Genomic DNA, 26,358 nt, shown 5'->3' on the forward strand with positions numbered 1-26,358 from the left:
TTCTTTTTTTTTGCTTTTGTACCTCTGCCAAAGTCAAATTCAAAAAGTGATTACATGGAGTCCTGCCTTGGATGGGCCAGCCAGTCGGTCACCCATATAATTACAGTTTTTCCATACACATAATTTACAGTCGTGTTCAAGATTATTTTCCTTTGCTGGTAAACCTTGGTCATTTGTTCTGGAAGCACTTCAGAGTAAACCACTGTTTAAAGAAATGTTTCTGTTGCTTTATTGTTGAGTGTAAAGTCCACCAATCAGAGGGAAAAAAAAGGACCTTTGTGATTGTATATACACACACCTCCCTGAAGGCACTGGTTATGACCAGAAGGAAACGATAAATAGTTGCGATGATTATTTTACCATTTATTTGAAACCACAATTTATTTGGAACATTTTTTTCTTATTTTCCCAAATTACATGTCCTTAAATTTTGTTTCACAAAATATTTACAAAAAGATCTTGTATACATTTTTGTCAACCAGCTTTTTTAATACTTGCTTTTTTAAGCACATTGACCATTTTTAACACAAGTTTTAGCAGTCCAAGTCTATTTTTCATATAAAATGAATGAAAAAGCTTCACCCATTGCCAACATCCACCACCCCCCACCCAACCCCACCCTTACATACACCCCCATTTCAACCGCTTGCAGTTTTGAGTGCTCATAAACTCTTTCCCACATGCTTACAGCTACAAACAGGAAGTTGAGAGCTCATGTGCTTGGTGCAGGAAGTGACATCAATCTGCAGGAAGTACAATGAAAGCATCCATCTCAGATGCAGAAGCAGTTTTTATTTTATTATTCTGTCTGTTGTCCATGAGGAGGAGGCCTCTGTGCATTCAATGCAGACTGTTTAAGCCACAATCCAGTCTTTTGTTTATACTCAGAAGCCTTCATGAGAAATCATAAACCTTTGAAGATTTTCAATCCACAGTGTTAGGATTCTCTTCACGGCATTTACTTTGCAAAACAAAAGAAAAAAAGAGTGCCCCCCATCTTCTCAATCATAGGAAAATAAAACAAATGGCTTCAGAAAAAGAACCAGCAGCATTTTCTCCAGGGCTACTGGCAGATTCTCTGTCCTGCTGGGTGGGGCCACATTGGTTAACTGGCTGAAGTCTAGAAAGCCCAACTCCCTGACTGCATTGAGCCAGACCACCCACCAACAGGAGGATGCCTGTGGCCAAAAAAAAAAAAAAAAAAAAACCCTGCAGGGAAGTTTTCAAGCAACAACATCCCTAAACATATCACAGAGAAGATGAAGAACCCGCAACTTTTAAAAGAAAAAATAATAATAATCACTGGATCCAGACTCGTGACGCGCGAGACACTGCGTTGATCCTGAATCTTAAAACCGTCCCAACTTGGGGGAGGAAGAGAAAAAAGCTGCTTCATTTAAACAAAGGGCGACCACCCCCACTCACCATCCCGCGGAAAAGGGGGCAGGGAGGGTGAGGAGGGAAATGAAACAAACCCCCGTTTCCCAAACGAAACAACCTTCTGTGGGTCGACAGAATCTGCAACAGTTCCAAAATCCTCCCTCTCCTACGTTTCATTTTAAAATAATGAAAAGAGCAAGGATTAAAAAATGCCTTCCCTTTCAAAAAAAAAAAAAAATCTAAAAATTTGGGGGTGGTGTGTGGAGTGAGTTGTTAAGAAGATTAAAAGTTAAGTGATGGAAGAACTGGGAGGGAAAACAAGAGAGGGATTGACCTCACTCATAAAGACACACACACGCACACGCATACACACACACACAAATATATACACAAACATATACGTCCACACGTTATACTGACAACCCACTGTGAGTGTGTGTGTGTGTGTGTGTGTGTGTGTGTGCGTGCGCGTGCGCACGTGTATGCGTTTGTGTGTATGCAGGGCAGGAAACCAACTTCTTTTTCGTGATCTGGCTACAGTATCTGGTGCATCCCAAAATTCATCAGCCAATTTCACTGTTTTACCGATTTTTAGAATAGAACAGGATTTCCAAGTGAAGGGTGGTTACCTGCCAAAGTGGCTGGCAGTGTAGACAAAGCATCCAGCCACAGATAAAATTTACCAGCATTTGGCTAATGTTAATTTCCCGCCCTGTGCATATATGTGTGTGAGAATGCGCCCCTTCTATCAGCATAACTCCAAACGAACTTCGGAAAACATAAGAAATCCGTACGCGTCACGCTTTCCCGGCGATCCACGGAAATCCGGAAGGTTAACTGGTGACGTAGTGCTTGGCGGAAGATTGGCCGTAGAGCCCGTAGAAGTCGGGGTGCCTGTGCGTCTGTGAGTCCATCCAGTCCCGCATGGAGAGGCCCTGGAGGGACTGGGGCATGGAGGGGGCCGAGGGCAGGGGGTGCGAGTACTCCTGCGAGCTCACCGTCCAGGGGAAGGAGCCCGAGCGGGGGTACGGCGGGTGGGCCCGGTGGTTGGACACGGAGGGCACGCCGGAGCAGTAGCAGTTGTCCACGGTGCACATGAGGATCTTGCGCCCGCCGTACTGCGGAAGCACCGGCTGCTGCGAGGAGCCGCCGTTGGGGTAGTGCGAGGGCGGGGGGAACACGGGCCCCGGGTGGGGGGCCGCCTGCGCGCCCACCATGTGCTGGGCCGAGCCGCAGGGGGCCACCGGCTGGGAGGACTGGCCCTCCCCCGGCGCCGCCCCCTGGCCCAGGTACTGCTGCTTGGCCCCGCCCCCGGAGGAGGGCTCCAGGAAGCCGGCGCCGCCGTCCGGGAAGGCGGTCGAGTGCTTGCGCTTCTCCGCCCCCGAGCCGCCCAGGCTGCAGGAATACGCCGGAACGCTCTGGAGGAACTGAGCGGGAGCGCTGAACGGAGCTGGAGACAGACGGGCAGAGAGGGAGCCGTCAGACAGACGGACAGAGAGGGAGAGAGCCGTCAGACAGACGGACAGAGAGAGAGCCGTCAGACAGATGGACAGAGAGAGAGCCGTCAGACAGATGGACAGACAGAGAGAGAGCCGTCAGACAGACGGACAGAGAGAGAGCCGTCAGACAGACGGACAGAGAGAGAGCCGTCAGACAGACGGACAGAGAGGTAGCCGTCAGACAGACGGACAGAGAGGGAGACGTCAGACAGACGGACAGAGAGAGAGCCGTCAGACAGACGGACAGAGAGGGAGCCCTCAGACAGATGGACAGAGAGAGGGCCATCAGACAGACAGACAGAGAGAGAGCCGTCAGACAGACAGACAGACAGTGTCAAAATCTCTGCGTAGCCAGTGACACCAATCACAGATTGCCATTACTTATTTTGTCTCATTATCATTAAAAAAAAAAAAAAACGGTCACTCTAATATGCCCATTTGTCTACCCTTCTCATAGTTTTTCTTCATTTTTTCTAGTAATTACTTCAAATTAGTTCTGATACCATTTGTCTTATATCTTGTTTTGCTTTTACGCTTTGGGAATATTGCTAAGTTCCAGTCATGCCAACGAAGCATTACTGAACTGAAGTGAACTGAGAGTGGGAGAGACAGAGAGGCTGAATGAGAGAGAGATAAGCCACGACGCTCTCTCGAAAACAACATCAGCTGGAAACACGCTCCAAGCAGATGTTTCCTTCTTTTCGAGCAATTTGTTAAAATTGTTTGGAATTTTTCGATGTACCTTCCAGCATTTTCCGCAGGTTCTTCTCCCTCTTGGAGATCTCAGACAGGAAGAGTTTGGAGTTGAGGTGACCCACTTTGTGCGGAGGAAGGGTGTTGCCGACGCACGACTGTGACCTGGAACCAACAATCTGGTTAACGTCGGGTGGGGGGAGAACGAGACCGGCAGAACGGACTGTAATACGGACTCATCACTTGCTCACCTGTCCATTAATATCTTCACTGACTTCGTGTTCTGTAAAAAAAAAAGAAAAAAAAGAACCCAAAGCATTAAGTATCACGTTTCTGGAATAATCCACTAAACACACACATGCACATATCCCTTAGTCTTGCAGTTAGGACAATAATTGAAATGAATTCATTTTAGAAATTGAAATTTGTATTTCTTAACCATACAAAGGAACAAGGCTGACTAACAAGGCTACATTTCAGGCAGCGTGAACAGGAGGGTAGCGGAGGGGACTGCAAAAATAGATGATGAAGAGGTGAGGGAGATGTTCTGTTTGGTGTGTGTTTGTGTGCGTGTGTGTGTGTGTCAGGTTAGTGTGTGTTTGTGGTTCTCGGTGCGTGAATGTATACAACATAAGAGCGTATGTGTGTGTGCTCGTAAGTTTGGGAGAGCAAGCCTGGAAAAGAGAGTGTGTGCGTTGTGTGCGCGCGCATGTGTGTACATATAGCAGGGGGATTCTGGGAGCTCCCTCCCAATAACATTTCTCTCCAGAGGCGGCTGAAATCAGCAGCCCTGAAACACGGCAGCAGTGACACAGGGGGCCTATGGAGGCACCATCCGGGCCTGTTATTCCGGGAGACCACTTAAAAGGCCCTGGCAGGGCGGCGCTGTGGGAAAACGAAATAAAACCGACGGAGAGCGTTCGCTCGGCCGCACCGAGCTTCCGCGAGCCCGCCGCGTCGTAACCCCCCGACGCGGTGCTCGCGCAGCGAAGCTCACAAACAGTTCCCCGCCCCGCGCGGTTCGTCCGCAAACGCTACTCAAACGCTCGGTCCGTTTCCCTAGCGAACGACAATTACAATCATAACTTCCGATGTATACTTTTCTCCCTGCCAAAAAAAAAAACAGCGCTTGGTGCCCGTTAAAGAGAAGCACGGGACGCGCCGGTCGCAGATGACTCGTGCTGCCGCGGCGACAGAGCAGCCGGGGCAGAGGCAGGCGCGAGCGGTCAGGAGGGCGGGGTCGCGGCGCAGAGCGGCACCTTCATGAAGTTGATGTCCGCGGCCTTGTCGAACACCACCTGGACCGAGCTGAGGAGCTTCTTGGCCTCCTGGCGCCGCTCGTTGAGCTGCAGGGCCTGGGCCGAGTTCTCCTGGCAGAACTTGGACCGGGCCTTGTCCAGGACCTCCAGCGTCCGCCCCAGGTCCTCCTCCAGGAGCTGGTGGACCTTCTGGTACTGCATCCGGACCTCCTCCTTCAGCTGCTGCACCTTGTCCTGAGGAGGCGAGGGGAGGGGAGGGGAGGGCGGAGTGATGTTTCTGTGGTGGACCCGGCCATGCGTGCGCACACACACACACACACACGCATACAGACGCCCACACCCACACACTGATTACCGTCCTCTCTCTCACGGACACACACGCTTAACACGCGCGCGGTTCAGCCCATTTACGAATGTTTACACTGCTCGCTTGATTACGCAACACAAATCCACTTGGCACATCAGTGATATTCAGGCAACAACACATTTCTCCGCCATGCTATCATGAATAATCGTATGTCCTTGCGTATGTGTGGGATCTTTGTCAGAGCGAGAAACAGAGAGGAGAGAGAAGGAAAGAAAGAGAGAAGGGGGGAGGGCTTGTACCTCAACGAGACACTTGTCTGACTCCAGCTTGTAGAGCTGCTCCTCGATGTCCTGCACCCGCTCCTCAATCTGGTCCTGCTGCTTCATCAGCATTTTCTGGGAGGAGGAGGAGGAAGAGGAGGATGAGGATGAGACTCCAGAAACGCTACACGCGACAGACGCTACGCCATCCGACTCGTCTGCCTGCGAGAGAGCGTTTGAGCGAGCGAGACTAGAGAGAGACTGGAGATCCAAGACAGAGACAGCCTCATTTCTTAGCGAAAGCCTTTCATTATCGCAAAACATACTACCAGCTCGAAACACAGACAGGAACACAAACACACAGGCCACACAAACACATACAAACACGGCAAAACATACACACAAGGGCTCAAATCACTCATATGATACTGGTACGGTAATAACATTGCATAGGTTAATAATGAGGACGGTGCTTATCCGGACACAGAGAGCGCACGATCTACAAAACACACACGCAGGTCTCTTTTTTCTCCACCAGAAGCACAGAAAACACACATAAGCTCGAGCAGGCTGAAAATGGGAAAAAGATTATCCAATCACAATGCAAGCGAAAAGGTGATTTATTGCAGCTGACAGTGCTTCGGCAGGCCTCAGCATGAATTAGCATTTTTATGTGTGGCACAAGAGGCAGTGACAAAACGCCCCTCTCTCTACGGCGAGCCAACTGTCCCGTCTGATGGAGTGAGCCGTGCGAGTCGGGGTCGGCAAGCGTGCCGCCCCCCCCCCCCCCCACCACCCCACCAACACCACCCCACCACCCCACCACCCCCCCCCACCCCAAAAAAAAAAAAAGACTTACCAATGCACAAGCAAGATAGCAAACCAGCTGACGGGTCAGGCAGAACAACCCCCAAAAGAAACGCGAGGCGTGACATTTATTCACAAAACATTAACGTCTTAACTGCGCTTTTTTTTAAAAACCAACCGAGAAAAAGACAAGTCTCAGCAGTTTAAAAATTCCTCAAATTCTAAATGCTGAGTGTATTAAAATTACGCCAGTTTGTCCCTCTTCTCTGAACATGCATTGTATCAAATTTCCACACTTGGCGACTTTCATTAAGCCTAATGGCACCTTCTCTTATGGCCACAGCTATTCCTTTACGAAACCAACAACTAAAAACGCGACAGAAGGCAAATTTGCAAAGATTTTAGGCCATTGTAAATAACATAATCCGGCAAACAACTAGACTTGGCTCAGCAGTGTGATCCAAAATTTCTTGTCAAAGGGAGATCTGAGGATCTCTATGACAACCAACCAAGTCTTTTTAATCAAAGAGAAGGGGGGAAAAAAAACAGCTGCCAATAATGAGTATGATTCATAATTCAAAATAGCTGCTTTCGCGTTTGATATCGATGCCTCTTATTTTTCAAAGCTTTTGATTTTGTTTTCGGCTGAAACCCCCGGTCTGGCCACCCAGGCCAAAGGGTGTCAAACCCATCCACTCGGTCCTATGACTGCAACACCACTATTAATTAAGCACCTAATGCAATTTCCTCTCAATGAAAAAAATGCTACATGTAAAAGGCAGCCTCAACGGGGATGGTAAGGAAGGGGAGTATGGATACCTGCTGTCATGACAACAAAGTGATTTATTTATGGCTCTGCTTATGTGTGTGTGTGTGTGTGTGTGCGCGCGTCAGCACGTGCATATGTGCGAATGTATGCTTTTGTGTGTGTACATCTGGTTCTCTTCCTAATCTACTTCAATTTCAACAGTGGATTCTCCTTTGAGAGTATCTGAATTTCAGTGATGAATAGTCATGTCTCCCTTCACAAGAGTCGAGCCTTCAGCTCGGGGTGTGTGCGTGTGTGTGTGTGTGTGTGCATGCACAAGAGAGAGGAGAGAGAGGGTGAGGGAGAGAGAGAGAGCGAGAGAGGACAGAGAGGGTGAGGGAGAGAGAGACAGCGAGGGAGAGGGAGAGAGAGACAGAGAGAGAAAGGGGGGGGGGTTGCAGGGTTGGCTGCAGGGTGACAGCTCTCACTGGCCATGAGGAGATATTCCTGTAGCCCCTGGCAACTGGGTCGTTTAGAGGGCAGGGATCTGGGGCCAGAAGCCCGGCTATCGGAACCAATGACAAACGTTCCGTGTCGGCCATGTCATTCCTGACACCATGGTGCATTCACAGCCCCATACATATAAAATGACTCACCTTGCCCCCTGCCCTGCTTAATGCCCCAACATGAATGCTAAACAACCTACAAGCTGCGGTTTCCAAATAAAGCACTGCTACCATAGCAGCTACGGCTGTCTTCAAAGTCATTTAAAACAGCTGGAGAAAAGAAAAGAAAAAAACACAACGCACACATACCAGCACCAAGATATCTGCTCTTTGTTTTCCTTCTTCTTTGCTTTATCTCATCCTGTTTTCTCATGTTGGGCTTTTCACCCCATTTTAAGCCACTTTCTTATGACCCATTCTCTAACCTTCCGTTTCAATCGGTTTGCCCAAACAATACGTTTTGTGTTGCGACCTTGGATTTTTGGAACGGCGCTACAGAGCGTAAATAAAATGCGTATCTGTTCCCCCAAAGCCCCCTGCACTCCATTGATGTAAATACCGCTACAGGACTTCAAAGGCTTTGTTATTCACCATCACGGGGGAGCTCGATGTGCATTTGCACGATCGATACGGTCCCGCGGGAGAGAACCTGCGTGTTCAGGCCTACGGGACTGACGAGGCGCTCCGCGACGCATGCGGGCCGCAGGGTTGCCATGTCCGCGATTTTCACGCAAAATTTGAGTACTTTTTATACTAAGAAAGTGGAAAGTTACATTCTGCAGGTATAGCGTTTACTGGGCGAAATGCGCGGCCTCGGAGGGGGCTCTTGAGAGGTAGCAGTTGTACGCGAACGGTTCTGCTACTTGCGGCAATTTCCCCGTCCGTCCCGGTCCGCCACCGGCTTCGGGCTACGCTTGTGCCAGCTTTTGGGATGGAATTTTTTTTTTACCGTTTCTTGTACACCTGGCAACCCTGGCGGAGCTGTAAAAGCAGCGATCAGGCATGCGATTCGGCAGCACAGACGCAGAAGAACCATTCGAACGGCAGACGGAAAACTGTAGAGAATTCCTTCGACCAAGAAGCGCTTAAGGATAGGCGGACTTCGGGGGACCATCAGGTGGAGCGCCGGTCGCAGTTGTAGGCGCGTGATCACCGGAGCGCGTCCAGCCAGCCGGTTATTTCCGCTGAGCTACGCTTTGGTAGGACAGTCGCTCAAAACAAGGAAAATACATTAAAAATATCTAAAATAATTTACCTTGAGCGCAAGTAATATGAGCAATATTCATTTTATTTCATCTACCAGCCGGTATATGGATGAATGTTCCTTTCCGATGCTTCAATTATCAAAACCAATATCAGTTCGCAAAGAGAAACTAGATTTCACATAAAATGGATGAAAACGGATCATTTCATATTTTGCTTTTGTGTTGAAAACCATGGCTCTAATTTACTTCCGACCTTTAATCTTTTATATAAATCTCCAACCCATCGGAGGTGCGAGATAAGCTCTAGAGCTCAGCTATCGGTGTGGTGCTTAAGAGCTCCATGTCTGCCCGTGACAGTTTCACTTCTAAATGCAGAGCCCAGAGCTGATCTATTTCTGCTACTTTGCTCATCTGTGCGCTCTTGTGACTCAAAACAAGGAAGCCGGGCTCTTTAACAACCTTGAAATGAGACAGCAAGAAGGGGAACAGGAAACATGACACCGTTGAAAACGATCCTTTTTTAACTAAAGCGGCACCCAACCTGATCTGAAACCATTTCAAATATCAGAAATTATTTTTTTTACATTCACCGTTGAGAAATGTGGCCATCGTACATGACGCATAAATATCCTCTGAATTTAGCGAACTCTGACGAGGAGCAGTAAATTATTCTATTGGGATTCCTTAGAGCAATGAACGCATAAGCAGTTCTTACGTCTGGATACAAGAGGAACATAAATATGCACGTCATGAGGGTGGGGTTCCAAGTCACACTGACAGTACATTAACAGGCCGTATGAAAAACTATATACTGATAACATTTCAATGATTTTAACACCCTCACTCAAAGTTTCCGTCACAAAAGCAGCACTGTCTTCAAAGCTACACCCACTATGTGAGCCTCTTACACACACCACACTCCACAGTGCTCTGGAACAACACTCTTAATAATCACATGCCAGGTGCAGGATCAGAATTAGCCTGACTGATTGACTTTGGACTCTCTCAGCTCCACACCCAAGGCAGCAGACCTTTAACACCCACTTTTACAGAAATGACCCTCAAACTGGCCTGACGGCAGGGAGCACAGGCCATTCAGAAATTACACAAGCGGCCATTTAAGTTCCGGAGAGCCGGAAACCCATTCCAGAGACGATACGGCCTCAGTTAATGAAACAAACAAAGAAAAAAAAATGAAATGTGAACTGTGCTCTCCTCCCCCCACCCTTCAAGGTGGTAGGTCCTGGACTTGGGCCCCTCTAGGCATTCTACATTAAATGGTCACCATGACTACAGAACGCAGGTGTGTGACCCTTTACACGAGAGCAGAAAAGGCCCACACACGCTCCTCTCCCACAGGCAACTTCACACACACTACAACAAGAGTGCTTTCTAACATAAGGATGATAATAATAATAATAATAATAATAATAAATCACAAGCTGAAAAATCACATCCAACAGTTGTAGAGCAATGGCCTGCTTGCTTACGTTCTTCTGCAACAGAAATAGTGTTTGTGGTAAAAAAAGAAAACACGAGCAATATTCAGGAAAAAAGATCAGCAACACGACTCGTGCGTGCGCACATTTCTGCACGCTGAAGGCAGCCAATCAGGCAGAGGCTGAACACGGGCCGGGGGTGATGTGGCAAAACCAAACCTTGGGCTGGATTCCAAAGCAACACCCCCGTGCGCTGACAGAAAGTAGCAACAGAAGATTTTTCCTTTTTTTCAGTTGGGACCCACCCAGAAATATGCGGGCCGTGGGTGGGGGGGTGGGGGGTGGGGTGGTGCAGACATACCGAGCGGCGGCTCGTCTGAAAATCTCCGTTCCCCAGCGCCAGAACGGAAAGGAACACCCTCGTTCTGAAATGACGCTGCGGTTTTCGCTCGTCTGTCTCAGCGTGACGGCGCTTGCTGACGCTACGTAAACACCGGCTGCCGAAACGCAGTCGGGCCTGACGGGGCGGCCATCTCTGTGTAAACCTCTTACGCAGGGGCCGGAGACTGCGCGATACTACGCGTCAGTCGCGAGGTCACCGGTCTCAGCTTGGGAAACGTGATCCTTGACATGAGGCTGGTGGACTGTCTTTCCCAAGGAACGTGTGCCTACCTTCTCAACAAACACACACGCTCCAATGCATGAATGTACATCAACCCATACACACACACACACACACACACACACACACAAACACACACACACAAGCGCACACACTGATGCACAGGCACGGAAAGGAGCGTAGACGTACACACGTGACCGTGCGCAGCTGCCCACAAATGCAAATACCTGAACGCAGACACAATGGCACGCATGGCCACAGAGATGCATGTCCTCCCACTCCGCACACGCAGCCCTGAAAGGGGCACTCATTTTCATGCACAGCTCTTTTTTTGTTTTTGGTTGCTAAGAGCCCGTGGGAGGCCCAGGCAGCAGACCAGCTCTGCGGAGAGGACGGTCTATGCCGTGCCATCGAACCCCCCCCCCCCTCGCATTTACATTTATTCTGCCGTAGTGTCGGGTTTGGGTCCAGGGTTTCGAGAAAACTTTATTTAAACTCCAGGGTGAACGGAGTCTCTCTCGACTGGCGTAAAGGAGGATGTCTTTCTGTCATCTGTCTGTGGCAGGGAGCTCTGGACAAAGCAGCGATGCAGCCACCCCCCTCCTAAACCGACCACGTCAAGAGGAGAGACACATCGCCCGAGACACTCCCCCCGCGCAGGCCCGAAGCAGCCGCGGCCAAGCCCCGCCCACCGGCACATCTCCCAGACTCTTATCGTCCAGGGAGAGAACACAGGGGCCCTTGTGGGAAAGCAGCGAAATGATAAAAGCAGAAATTCATAAAAGGTTAAGAACAACAGGCCCGGGCTCGTGTGTATTCTCGCCGCTTTGCCTTCACCATTAACTCCCTTCTTTACCCTGGTCCCTCTGTCACCCACCCCCCCCCCCCCCAATGCTACAAAAAATACTAGCAAAGGAAATGGTGGGAATGTGTAATTATAATACATGGCATCCTTTGAAGATGTTTCAATACATTTTCCTCATAAGGTGCCATTCTGCATTTGAACGTATGAAAACATACATCACATTTTTGTTCTCTCTCATTAAAAGGGGGAAGCATGGCGTATTAATCAGTCTTCCTCAGCCGAACGGCCTCATTTACATGCCAGTGGCGATAATTCTCTTTTCACGGCGTTAGCAAAATGCTTTTTTCACACACAAAAAGTTTCGGTTCAGTTTTGTGCCTGCTTTTACTGGGGTAACACACACATACACGCACACACACGCACGCACACACACACACACACACACACATACACGCGCACGCACGCACACACACACACACACACATATACACGCGCACGCACGCACGCACGCACACACGATAAAGCTTTGAAGTGGGAGGATCTAAGACTGTGACCTAATTGTAGTGACTGTAGGATGCGGGCGGGCAACAGGGCCAGAGGCTGGAACCTAATACCAAGCGGGGGTGGGGTGGGGGGGGGGTGTAATATAACATCTATGCAGGCAGGCCTGGATTTATCTCCGGGGGAAAAGGCCGGGTCCAGATTACTGTCATTTCTGCCCCTCGTCTCTTCCGCCACGGCTGCGGCGCTGGTCGAGCCAGTCAGTCTCGGGCCTCGCTCGCCTGTGGCCGCCGGCGCCCCGCGGACGTTCGCCACGGCGGCAGGCGGTGCGCGTCGCGCCCTCCAGCCAGACGTTCCGCGCCGTCACCGAGCGCCAGCCCGCTCTCGCCCCCTCGCCGATGCCCGGCGAACCGCATTTGAGAAAAAAAAAACCGAACTAAAATATAATAATAATGATACGTAATTCTGAATCAAACAAAAAAAAAACCCCCAACCTGAACAAAAGTGAAAATGAAAAAAAAAAAAAAAAACCCTTGCTAAGGGTTAAAAGTAAAAAAGAAAAACCAAAACTGCTGCATCACTTACAGCCCCATCTGGCCCAGATGCCACCATTTCCTGTTTTTTTGGGGGGAGTGAATCTATCGAGAGCTCTACCAAGCCCCAGTCCATGCGGTGGTTAGGTCAACGCTCCCAGGAGACGGAAGCTGAGTCAGGACAGATTAGGGATAGCTACATTAGACAGAACCTTTTTTCATTTGCCTTTCTCCATTTTAAATCTGACATCGCCACACCACTCCTCTGCTACTCCTTTGGTGCATGGGCACAGGCTGGCCCTTATATTTAGGCCACAGACCTGTGTGTAAGCCAGGGTTTCAAACAAGAGCTGCTGGGGGCCTTGCTATGAATTTATACAAATCTCTGAACTGCATCCCCCCAACTACAATCACGCTGGAGATTAGATTCACAAGGAACCAACTGTCAAACATAGGGAAGCCAATCAGAAAGCAGTTATTCGGAGCAGTCAGACAAGAGGCTAAATCTCTACTCAGGACGGTAAAAACTCAACGCGCAAAAAACGGGTAAAGGCAACGCACTTCAAATATAATGTTTCACATGGGTCAAGGAAATATTTTTTCAAAAAGAAACAGAAAACTAACCACAACCCCCCTTTGCACTTGCGTCACACAATACACTGAATCTCTCTCCATTTCTCCAGCCTTCCCTGGGTGCTGCACAAGGACACACCTGTGTCTGGGAGATAAGCAGAGAGAGGCTCCTGCATTGTTCAAGACTCTGCCCATTTGTTTATCCCTCCAATGGTAGTGAATAGGAAACGAGCTGGAATGCATCACAATTGAAAATTCATACACCCAAGGGAAACCCACTCCAATTCAATCTTTTACCAATTCAACTTAGCACACTGAATTGACTTGACGACAACAGAAAGCAGGAGAAAGGGAAGTGGTATTGCTTACTAGTGTTTCACAAGTTGCAATACGAATGTGTGTGGGGAGGGAAACAAAAAAAAGATATCATATGATATATATATATATATATATATATATATACACATCGCATGTTCACGCATACCGAGGAAGAAATAGTTAGTTGTCTGGTTTCAGAAGAAATTTGCAGTTATTCAAACCAGGACGATATAAAGACGTTTTTTACTTAGCATACATAATCTCTTAGCCCAACTGGCATCCTGTTTGTAATCCCATCACATACCTGGTAGGGTTCTAGAAAATAGCATCTCTTGTCCGTCAAGTTATAACTATTCTTTCAAAATCCACCAAACCCCGATTCGCACCGTGTTACCTATCAATTTACGCTCTCTCATAAAATGAATCAATGCTAATGTAAGGCTAAAGTTTTCAGGCAAATCGTAGGCCAATCCCTGGCGTCAAATGACTGGACCTAAAATCTACATCATTGTCAGTCTAATGCTGACAGCACCATAAAGGTGAAATTGTGCAAAATACAAACTTTCAAACGTGTAATCTGTTCCACAGACTCACTGCGCCAGCCCTGAACATTCATTTAGTAAACATATGGACCGGAAGTCTGTCAAACCACATGCACCTGAACATCCAATGTGACAGCGAATGAAAGGGTAGAACTTGCACCAAGTTTAAGGGGGGTGTCTTCACCAATCCAGCATCTAAAATGTTTCCATGTCAAATGAAAAGTCCTAAGAAAATACGTTAAATTGATCTAGGCTATATTATTTATAATCTATTTTAACTGCGGGTGATGGACATTACAGGAGTCATCGGTCAGAGAAGCACACATAAGAGAGTAGGCAAGGCAATGTGTGTGTACGTTTACAAGGCGTGGAGTTTGCTTTGGAAGAGTTCACTTACTCTGATATCGTTGCGCCGGACCTCCACGTCGCAAACGGCATGGCCGTGGCTGGCAGTGCATCTGGAGAAGCAGCAGTACTGGCAGACGGCCACTTGCTCCGCTTCACAATGATACAGTCTATATTCATCGTGCTGAGGACAGCTCCAGGCCCGTACATCCTCGGCCTCGACTAGCAAGTGACCCGGATTGGCGGAAGGTTGCTGAAGGTGTGTCTGAACGTGGGACTGGCAGCATGGTGCATTGCAGCGGAGACAAACTTTCTGCGCCGGGAGCGGTGGCCCTCGCCGACAGAGGATACATTGTAATATTGCAGGTGGCTTGTCCACATTCAGTGCGTTAAATTTTTCTACGATGTTTGATAATTTATGGTTCTTTTCCAAGCTTGGTTTCTGGTTGTAGGCGTGGTTGCACTCCGGGCAACGCACCATACCCGTATCTTTCGACCAGGCCTCGCTGATACATCCGCGGCAAAAGTTGTGTTTGCAAGGCAGCTGTATCGGTTCAGTGAATACGTGCAAACATATGGGGCAAATGAGCTCCTCCTCGAAGCAATTTTTCCAGTTTTCAGCCATCTCAACTCTTCTGAGAAACTTCCGGCTAATTTTCGCATTAATTGGCTAGCTGACAGGATTTCCTTTAGAGAAAAGAAATTAAGAAAAAAATTACGCCTTTTGACTGTCGTTAGCCTATTTAAAGTTCCAGTTTTACATGAATCGACAGTCGTGACAGGACGGGTTATAGTCCAACTGAAGTAATCTGTCGTGTGTTTATTATTTAGGAATTATCTAGCTAGCTAGCTACCAGTAAAATCCTCGGAAGTCCATTTAGGAAGGCTGATAAGAATTCCTCATGAAGCCACGGGGGCGCTTCTTCCACTCTTGAGGTCGGAGGAATCGAATTCCAGAGCAGAAAACAAAGCCAGCAGACTTCGGTGTGGTGTCTAATATTAATTTATGTGCTTTAATAAACGAGACTTTCACCCTAGCGTACTGTACACTCACGAGAGACGTAGCTCTTGAGCCCGGATCAAACGTTTTTGCAAGGCTACTAAATTTTTCTCCAATGAATCCCCAACTGTGACGAAGTACAATGCAGCGCAGGCATCCAAGCAGCTTTTTAAGCTACATTTGTGCTAGCAAAGGCACAATTACTGATGAAAAGGAGCAGACAAAAATACTCGTTGGTTTTAAAATCCGTACAGATTAAGTCTTTGATGAAAACGACAAACATTCCAAATTTCGAGATCCGATTTCGGAAAAAGGACGTAGCTTGCCAGCTAGTTACCTCCCTTTTCCCGAGCGATAGGTTTCCCAGGATGTCGACACCTCGTTCAGAACCAACAACATCAAAGTAAATCTAAAATCTTTGTCGATGGAACAGCTATGGAATTCAGAATAATCTAGAATTAGCTCATTACGATGCAACAATTACGTTCGGCGCAAACGAATAGGAATTAACCGTAGCTACATGAATGCTGATGACACCAACCCCCACATTTTCCCTGGCTCAGCGCGTAACTATGTATCAATGATCCCTGTCATTCTTATTTACAACAATGCTGTGAAGTAAACCGGCAACATTGTAACATAATGCATAGTTATTTGTAGTCAGTTGATTTTACTTTTAATAGGTGGGCCTATTTTGAAGTTAATCTCTGTAAATGTGAATACGCCTGCGACCGCCTTTTATCTAACAAAAAACAAAACAAAAACAGGTCTTTTTTAAACGTATAATCGGAAACGTATGACCTTAGAAAACTACCCTTAGCCCTTAAATCATGTATCACGTAGCAGCATCAGTCGGGCTCGATTCCCAGCAATAACTAGCAACAGTACAGCTATGTTTTAAAACAACGTAACCTAGCTATTAAAATATCCGATCACATAAAAAATCGATCTATACACAAGGCCCCTGCCATTTCTTTACTTATTGTTAGGTAAGATGATTTTTATAAAAAGTATTTGATTTCAAAAAATAAACATTTAGAATATATTCATCGTAAGTCGATAGTCTATTACATACTGCATTATCTATTAATTTCTCGACATTTTAATTTCCCCCAGCATAAAAGGAAATGGACCTGGTTAAACGCTGCTTTTAATGACGCTAGCTCGCCAGATAATGTGTAGGCTATAAGTAAATGAACACAGTTCCTGATACTGTGATCAAGAAAACCTATTAACGGCACAGATAAGCTACGTTCTTTTCCTCTGTTCGGCCCCCTTCGGCTCCGGTCTGGCAGCTAGTTCGCACCTCACCTAGCTGCCACAATTACCTATCTGTCTTAATTTAACTACGCGAAATAATTCTCCAGGAGACAGTGATTTACAATTTTTACCACCATTCCTCTCTATTATGATTAACCTATGATTAACCGACAGTAGAGTTACAAACAATAGCCAGGAAATGAAGTGTCCAATTTTGATGTTTAACTTGTATAAAAAATAATTGGTACCTTTTTTTGCTCTTAAAGGGGACAGCGTCGTTTTGCCCTTGTTATCGGTTGCTGTCATCAGCCATTTTGTTTTCTTTTTAAATGGGGAAAAAGCGCCGTTTATGTTTATTTTTCAACCTCCTTTCGCTTGCTTTCTGTTTATACAAAATAAAAACGAAAATAATCAAAAAAGGTTAACAAATTCTCCTGCGCATATATTTCCGTTGGACACGAGTTCTGTCATAAATCCAGTCGACTCTCTTTATGGTTTAGTCCAGTCCGCATGAGTTATTATTTATGATTTTTTTTCTTTCTTTAAAGCAGGCTTTGACGAAGAGAGGAATGCAGGCACTGAACTGCGAGGCTCAATACAGCTCGCATTAACACCTCCCTCCCCGGGTCACGTGATATGTCCTGAATTGATACACTAAACCAGGAGGAGTTGAAGAGGCCGAAGGGGCGGGGTCTAAAATTAAAAGGGCAATGTTTTCTTCTGGCAAAATCTCATGGATTTCTCCGGGAATGAGCAAGGCATTTAAAATGAATTCATGGTAATTTTCTTTTCCCCCTTTGTTCTTACCAAAACAGAGAATTTCTCCACTGTCCTAGTTACTATTGGGATGGTCATTAGCAAAAATATTTATTTCAGAAACTGACGTGAATAAAAAATAATTACAATGTGGTAACTAGTTTTTAATGTATGTTTCAGTGTTTCAAAAGATTACCAGTCTCAATGTGTGGGGTTTATGGTAGATTAGTTGATAGAAAACTTTCAGAGGGGATTACTATTACCACAGTTTGTAATATTGTCTCAAGTGCTGTTCAAATAATTATTTCCATTAAAGCTGCATAGTAAAAATTAATGTGAGTCATATATACAGAATACATTGCTTTGAACGTGTGTGTGTGTACATATAAAATGCTTATTCACACAAATATTAAATTCCAGCAGCAGAACACTGGATTATACCTCACATCATACCTCACCCCAGATATGCAGAATTTTAAACAGAATAAAGGCTGGCTATTGGCACCTTTGTCTTGTTGGTAAGATGTTCAGGCCTCATACCTCAGTACTGCATTGGTAGGGAGACATCAATAAAAGCAAGGTGCTTATACAAGACATTATTAAATCAGTGCATGGAGGAGGGGGAGGGGGTTAGACTGAATTCTTAAAGAAAATGACACCTACACTCAATAATACAGTTTGGACAAGAAATGAGCCGGAAATTTAAAAGGGCAATACCACAGAGAAAAAAAACAAAGGACATCAAGGTGGTGGTCTTTCATTTTTATACACAATTACTCTATAAACCTACATTTGGAGGGAGAATGGGCTCTTTTGTTGCCATCACGACATTACCAATAGTAAAACAGGAATATACACAGTATGCATATGGCACTGTATTCATTGTTTTCGTAAGTGCGTTAAATGGATCCCTCTGTGGCTGATGAACAGTAAGCATTTCGTATCTTCTCATCATTAGGTCAGCGATTCAGTTCCAGACACCTAATAATTTACAGTGCGATGTCTGTACAAGGACTGCTGCGGACCTTGTCTGTTTGTCTGCAGTGTTTTTCTTAAGTGTGCTTCAATAGCATGGGGCCATGGGAGGCAGTTGAGACTCATCCTTACCTTTCATAGCATGAGTCCCATCGCTGTGACCTCAGTGTTTGCCTGCAGGAGATTGCAGGAAGGGGGGGGTGTCCTCCCCCCTCCCATTGACCAGACCAGATGCATTCGGTCTATGCACTGAAATGGCAGTCGAAATGCCTGACAATGACGATGTTTGCACAGGGAAGCAATGCATGCCTTAGGTGGATTTTTTTTTCCCTTCAGTCCGTGTCTTGGAATGTCTTTCCATACCAAGACAACCATGGCTTGCCATTGTAAATATTTTCTCTAACCATTTACCCCAGCCCCCTCCCCCACACATGAGAGAATGAACTGTCTGTCTTGGATTTTACATTTGCTCTTGAACTGAACATGGTTTGTTGCCTCCACTGCTGGCTACTGAAAAAGAAACTGCAAAAGCTCACACTTTTCATACATTTCACATTTTTATTATTATATTTGATCAGCATTAGTTGACAGCATCAGGTATTTTTTTAAATGCATGTAATCTACTACCACAGTTACCAGTAGTTTCCCCTCAGCCCAATAGGAATTTGGATATTTTTCTGCATATCTTCACTCACACTAAGCCCTTGAACCATTTCACCAGTAGCAAAATTATATTGTAACTATCAGTGTTGTGCATTTTCTTTGCTCATTAAAGTACTTCTTGCATGACATTTAGAATACAAGAAGCAACTTCACCTTCAAGGTTACCCTGTGATGTGGATTATTTGCTTGTCCTGTCATTTGTGGTTTCATAACTTGTCCCAACTGGAGTTATTCCTTTTCAGTGACATTCATGCCTGTTTAAAAAAGAAAGAAAAAAAAAACATTACATAAAAGAACAATTGTCACACATGCACGCACGCACACACAGGCCCCCTTCCTGTAGCCTAGCTTTCCCACATTCACACTGGCCTGCTTCTGTAGGCAGAACTGCGATTAGAATCAGAGCAGCACTGGTATTCCCATGCTGATAAGGCAAAGGGTTTGGTAGACTGGAGGATAAGGGGGGGTGGGTTGGGTGAAGGGGTGGGCTGTTTGGTGAGTCAGTTCCCTGTACCCTTTCACCTCCATGAGGACTCAGGTCAGAAGTGAAATTGTGGGCCTTCTCTCTGCCCCTCCCCAAGAGCTTGTATAAAAGGCGCCGAATCACTGAGCTGAGCTCATTACCATTTGGTGCAAAAGGTCACTGTCATCACAGGAAGGCAGACAGAGCTGTCCGTGTCACGCAGATGGAAAACACTGAACTCCGGGAATTATGCAGCGGCAGCCAGCCACTCTTCTGGGTGTGGTTCAATCTGCTTATAAGCGAAGCGTTACAAGTGACAAAGAGCTGCCATCCATCCAGAGCAATGTGGAACAAGCCAAAGACCTTGATTTTTAACGAAACTATATAAAAGGAACCGACTACGAGGCCATTAATAGCTGATTAACGGCCGCAAGTAGCCAGAGGAAGCGCTACACAATATAATGCGAGAATTTACTAAATTATAAATATGTTCTAATAATGAGCATAGTTTAACTCGGTTGTTGCCCCTTTAAGACATGGAACGTTTGCCTTTATTGCAAACACGGCGACTTCCAGGATACACAAACGCAGACAATCCCTCAGAAGGTGTCGTATTTCTCGGAAGTACCCTACATGTCATAGGCAGGTAGAGTGGGGATTTATTGGAAGCCACGTGACGATTTGATCATCCCGGGTTTACTAATTTGTGATCACTGACTAAATATTTACGTATGTAATTGTTTTTGGAATAAGTTACCCGGATTTAAAAAGCCTGTGACTCGGTCGATTTGAAACGTTAGCAATGAATTCATAACGACACAAAAAGAATATTATACCACCCAAATTCTTTCCTTGTGATGTAGGCTGCATAATTGCACATACCCGGGGGTTGCTAAACAGTAGGCTACACGCAGAATCGTTGGAAGTGAGTCATTTCCTGTGTAAAGAGTTAATAGTTGTTAGTCACCAGTGAACTCCTTCTTGCTCTCCCCTTCCCGAAAGAGGATGAGGAAACCTACATACAGGACAGGGAGAAATACTAATACTTTAAACAAACATTTACGCGTAAAATATGTTTCAAGATCAGCGGACAGAGGACAGGCAATCTTTCTATTCCTGTCTTTAAAATTATGGTTGATAAAGCGCTTTGGAAGACTTAATGAGCGGGAGGGGGTTCTTTTGTTGGATGAAAATGACTGACTCATCTAGTTAAAAAGAATGTATGAAGGTTGACTTGTCAGCAAATATGTTGTGGGTTATTAAATAATAACTTAGTTAATAATAAAGTTAGTCTGAATTCAATTTCAGGAATGATTTATGTCCTGGCATAATTACCACATGCGCACCCAACTAAATGTAGCCCATGTAGAAATGTTTCTGAGTTAAACTTGTATTGTCAGTTTATTGTTTCGACACAAGAAAGGTAACTGGCACATTTTCAAAACTGCAATTTTGTGATGAGTAACTGCTATCCAATGTAACCAACTTATGGCTGTGTAAATGTAAATATTTTTCCATGCTAAATATTATGAAAGGAAAAAAGCACTTCAACCACCTTCAGTGTTAGCACCCAACTAGGAAATGAAAGACAGCCATTTTGAACCATAATGCTCATCATGGATCAGCTCATTGTGGGTTAAACTTACTTATGAAATGGAGAATGATTTGATTGCCAAGTTAGGGAGGTAGATTGGGATTTGGCAAGGTAAGACTTTGAACTTCAATGAGCACACAGCTTAATTGGAGATGAATCATACATCAGTATCCCAATCACGGATTAATTGTTTTCCTGCTTGGTCTAGAGGAAAGACTGCCCCCTACTGGCCCTCCAGCACCAATTCAAGCAGCACTTTATTTCATAGGTCATCTCCCATCCAAGTACTTAATAGTGACATTGGGTTTATTTACCCTTCAAAAACCAGTATGGTGTTCAAATTATAAAGAGTACTACTTGTACCTATACTGTTAATTTTCACCTACTAGCAATTAACTTACAATGCAAATTTGATTGCAGAATTGAGCAATGTCTTCTGGAAAGGCAGCATGAGTTCTGAATTCTGGGTTCATGATGGATGACATCCACCCTACCCAATATTGTGGATGCTAATCTGTGGCCTTCTGGTGGCCATTTGGAACTTTTATTGCCTTGAGGTCTTTGTGCTGAGGAATCATCGGAACCTAGTATAGACTACATGAAGTACACAATGCAACATGTCTATACAGGATACATGTTGCTGGCCATCACACAGCCTGTTCAGCACTTCCCTCTAGCCCTAGTTGTTCTCCTGGAATGAGAGTAAGTGCTTTCAGTGCTGTGTCTGTGGTCTGTCTCTGACTATGCTGGACAAGGATTATGCATTTAGTACAGTTGCTAGTGAGCTCAGCCCTGGCACCTGATGCTCAGAGCTGAAATACATATTTAGTCACACAGCTGGCATTTAACTTGGAGTTCTTAGGCCTCTAAGTTAAAGCCCCTGGGTGATTATTTATTTATTCTTATTAACCTTTATTTAAACAGGCTATGTTGACTGAGCATGCATGCTTTTTGCAGAAACACCCTGTGAATGCCCCCCCCCCCCAACCATTTATCCAGTTCTATAAATGGATGTAATGCAATTGCTATGTAAAAAGTTGTGTAAGTCGCTCTGGATAAGAGTGTCTGCTAAATGCCAGTGATGTAATGCAACCTACATGTCTTTGGATTGGTGGGTCACAGCAGACTTCTGGGGGCCACACAATCGCAGACTGGAATGAGGGCAGATTTTGTGACATATTAGCCATCCTCTTCTGATCTCAGAAGTCTATGATAGAATCTGATAGAAGGCTTGTTGGAATGGCTAAACCCTCTTGCCAGTCTGTTCTATAAAAAGTTAGTGTTCCTTAGTGTTCAGCCACGTTTCGTTAAACTGTACTTTCATTTCCTGATAGCGCAAATTTGATTATTCAGTACTCAGATCAGTCCTCACTGGACATATGAAACACAGCACTTCTTCGTAAGTTAAGGAGATTGTATATCAAATCTGATTTAAGTTGGCCCGCTGGAATGTGAATCTGAATAATTTCTGTGTTTTGTGGTGTTGGTCTGCTGTAAAGGATTACAGCATTTTTAAGCTTTTGGGTTTCAACCATCAAAAACACTTTCCAGTCTTTGCATGTTAAGTAAATATATAAAATAAAAAAAGATCAAATAAATGTAATACTCTGCAGAATGCCCCTTGTTCCTGGAACATGGACACTAAGGGCATACCTTTAGCATATGCAAAACATTAGCACATGCAAAACTAATAAGACAACCAATGATAGGTGCAAAACAAATAACATGACTAATCATTGCTCATTTTATTGGTTTTGCGTGTGCCAAAATGCATTGTAACTCAGGCCCTAAATGTAGAAACGTTTTAAAACAACTGCATAAAAGAAAGTAGATAAAATGCTTTGTGAATGTTGTCCTTCCTCTTGGCTGACAAAACAAGACTATTCTCATACAAGTGTGGAAAGCACTCTGGCATAGAGAAGTGGGATTTTCCTCAAAAACCATAAAAAGAAACCAGAAAAGGGAAATTCTGAACCTTCTGAACCGGCTGCAGATGGGAACAGCTCAGAATAGCACGGAAGGCCTTACGTTGTCACGGGGCGATGGACCCATTCAGATCCTGTTATTTGCTGATCCTGTTATTACCATTCAATGTTGGTGCTAAGCACACTGGACAAGGATGAAACAACAGTGGAAAATAAGTTCATAAGCTGTTGAATGCACTTGATAAGTACAAGAACTGAGCAAAAAATAAACAAATGATACCCATGGAGATATTTAGGAAAAGGACAGAGGCACTTAAAGATCTGGTTTACATTCAAATTAAATTTTACTTTTTCATCTATTACTAGTTTGGTTACAATGAAAATTTGGTTCTGTGTTTGTAAGCTTTTATGGAGTAGAACTGATTTACCCTCAAAGGGAATTTGCATTGCACTTCATAATAAGCACCTGTATAAGTACAACAAACATTTAAAAAAAGTAAATGAATCTACGGGGTTATAAAATAAAGAAACGGTTCCAGCTAACATGTAAGTTGAGATGTAGTGACAAGTAGTGCTATGATTAGTGTCTTTGGCTTCATTAACTCCAAAAAGGGAGAAGCCAGCACACATTACCAGAGACATGGACATGAACCAATCAAATTGTTTTTGTAAAGGAAAGCAAATTCATTTGATTGGTTCATATGTTAGGAATTGAAGGCATGTGACCATTTTACCCATTATGGGGTTAATGATAAAACGCTTATTCAATGAGGTGCTCTCCCACTCCCAGTCAGAAGCTTGCCTAGCTGAGGAGGACAGTGGAAAACACATTTAGGTGCTTTCACATATAGCCACAGACAACCATGTTTCTGACTGCTCATACAAAACCTGTGTGAAATGGAAAAGCATTTGATTTCCAGTTCTTTCCCAAGAAGGTGCATTTGCAAAATGGACGATGTCCAGCCAATCATGCGTCGCCCCTTAGGGCTGCCAGCCTCAGCTGGCACCATCACAGTACGGATTCAGTATCAGACCGTGAGACCCATCCGCACGCTGGAACCGTGCCTTAATAGGATGACCCAGCAGGCACCCCCCCCAAATGAGGGTTTTTATGGCATTTAGTATTAATTAAAAGTGGTACAGGCTTGGAAATGTATTCAGTAGCACAAAGCAAAGGAATTGTTTGCACTAAACCACTGGGCAACAGTTACCAACAATTAACTTTGACTGCCAAGGTTGCAAAGCCCCTCCTACGCAGAACTGCCGTATGTGATCAGACTGGTGGGCAGTTGAAAATGAACAGGACAGCTAACCTTCCCCCCCCCCAATAAGGTTTTCCATGTAGCATCCTTAACACTTGCCAGGGATTCCTGAGAGAACTGGAGGTGTGAAAGATAAATGGGGCACGCATGAACGGTCTGCTTGGTGTGTACATGCGTAGTGGTGCCTTAGCCCAACACTCATTTCCCCCCCCACCGATTTGGACAAAATGGACACAAACACTGTAAGATTAAAAAGGAGGAAGAGGGGATGTAGACAACCTAAACATGACAAAATGTTATTCAGATAGAAGCCAATGTTTGGTGAGGGACAGGAAGAAGGGAGTTAGACATAGACAAGGCCTGCTGTTAAAAAATAAGAGCCACCTAGCTGGCTTATCCTGTAAAGCAGAGGTGGGGAAGGAGGACCGTATCTGTTTCTGGCTTTCACGGCAACTTCTGGTCTTAATTACTCACTTAGCCCTAACATGTATGCCATTTGACATTTCAGCTACATTTGTAGATAAGCGCATGAATGACAGCCGAAGTCTCACTTCCCCATGTGAACGTTTCACTGTAATCTAATCTACGAGTGAGCCGGTGTTGGTGTACCCAGTCAGTTAGTTCCAGGGTAATTGGTGGAAACAAAAACCTGCATACACACCGGCCCCACAGTGTGGCTAATAATTAGCCTTAGCCGTATTGCATGGAGGGGGAGGGATTTCAGTGAGCAGGAAATGTTTGCTTCCATCGTGCAGTAAGGCCATTTATTGGGCACCCGCAGTCTGTTCCGATACGATGTCTGCTAGCTGAACTGGCGGACCGTGCAGCGAACAGTTGCTCGCATCACGTTTTAGACGGGGGAGACTTGCTTGTCTGAGCTCTCCTGAGCCAACAACGGGGCTTACAGGCACGAGCAAGTACGCGCAAACACAATTATCCCATAATAGAAAATAGGGGTTAAACGTAAGAAATAAACACCATGGGTGTGTTTTAATTCAGGGCAATCGATTAATGATAGACTCCAATAATTCTCTAGATAATTCTCCAACTGGTACCTGGCATGCAGGCAGAAGTGTGGCTTCGGCTTTATATAAACAGGTCTTCAGATATAAACACAACACAATTTAATAAGCATACAACAGGCAGGGTTGTTGTAACTGTCAAATACATGTCTGGAAATTAAACCGTGTGTACTTTTGTGTACTCAGCTTTTAAACAAATGCCAGTAGTATAGAGCCTGTCAATGTCAACTTCATAAAACAAAAATATAAAAAGCATCAATATGAAAAGCTAATTTCAGCAATTTCCACATTTATATAACAAACGTGGTCTGAGTGCCTTTGAGCAGCTATGGGTTTTAACTATGGGAGACACATGGGAACTGTACATCCTGAAAGCTGCAAGGGTCTGATGCCTCATGGCACCAAGTCAATGGAACCCTTCAGAAAAGAGCCGTGATTATGACATCACTCACCACCCCTCCTCCCCCCAGAGAACATCAGCAGCGATGTCTTCACAGAGCTACCTTTCCTGGAATGAAGGAGGGAAGGGAAACACCTGGAAAGTGTGCCTCTGGATCTTCTCCTTCCCTCCTCCCCATTCATATTCTCCAACATCGGCTTCAGAAACAGCTTGTCCATCTTGAAGATCAAAAGACTACATGGGGGGGAGGGGGTGTGAGAGAGCCTGGTGGTAGCGTTTGACAGATTGTGAGATCTAAACAAGCCCTTTTTGGAATGGGACCTATCCTATACTTAAGCGGACTGCGAAACCGGGCCAGGAAGGGGGCGTTGCAGACGTGTTTGGTCAGGTGCAGAAGTCCATTCGGGGCTCCAGCTCAACTTCTGTGTCCTTCGGCCTCTTCAGGCAGTTCAGAATGACAAATAAACAGCGACTAGCGGGAACTGTCGAATCAGACTCAGAGCTGGTGTACCTGTGCCCTCCTCTTTGGCCATTAAAAAAAAAAAACATTCAGTTGAATCATTCGGTCTTGTCAAGTTAGCTCAATGTCACAATTACCAGGAAATGAAGTAATCAGGAAATAGGTGGGCCAGCAGTAATGAATTATCCTGTGTCTACTGCGCAAATGGACTTACAGAACGCCCCCCCCCCCCCCAC

At 45.4% G+C, this 26,358-nt stretch overlaps 1 protein-coding gene and 1 long non-coding RNA gene across 3 annotated transcripts; one reads left to right on the forward strand and one right to left on the reverse strand.

The window, feature by feature from the left end:
• Positions 1–348: 348 nt before the first annotated feature.
• Positions 349–17,186, reverse strand: LOC135247460 (E3 ubiquitin-protein ligase TRIM8-like). The gene is made up of 6 exons (XM_064320936.1): positions 14,395–17,186; positions 5,438–5,533; positions 4,832–5,065; positions 3,824–3,855; positions 3,622–3,737; positions 349–2,830 (listed from the first exon to the last, which is right to left on the reverse strand). Exons 1-6 carry the CDS (start codon positions 14,965–14,967, stop codon positions 2,214–2,216), a joined length of 1,668 nt encoding a protein of 555 aa, XP_064177006.1. The 5' UTR covers positions 14,968–17,186; the 3' UTR covers positions 349–2,213.
• LOC135247465 (uncharacterized) lies at positions 14,570–17,692 on the forward strand. 2 transcript variants are annotated; one of them, XR_010328221.1, is made up of 2 exons: positions 14,570–14,708; positions 17,151–17,692. It is a non-coding gene; the product is annotated as an uncharacterized LOC135247465 (long non-coding RNA). The 2 variants fall into 2 exon arrangements; XR_010328220.1 differs by having other exon boundaries at positions 17,154–17,692.
• Positions 17,693–26,358: the final 8,666 nt, after the last annotated feature.

The sequence above is a fragment of the Anguilla rostrata genome, chromosome 2 (genome assembly GCF_018555375.3).
Source record: "Anguilla rostrata isolate EN2019 chromosome 2, ASM1855537v3, whole genome shotgun sequence".
Lineage (NCBI taxonomy): Eukaryota > Metazoa > Chordata > Actinopteri > Anguilliformes > Anguillidae > Anguilla > Anguilla rostrata.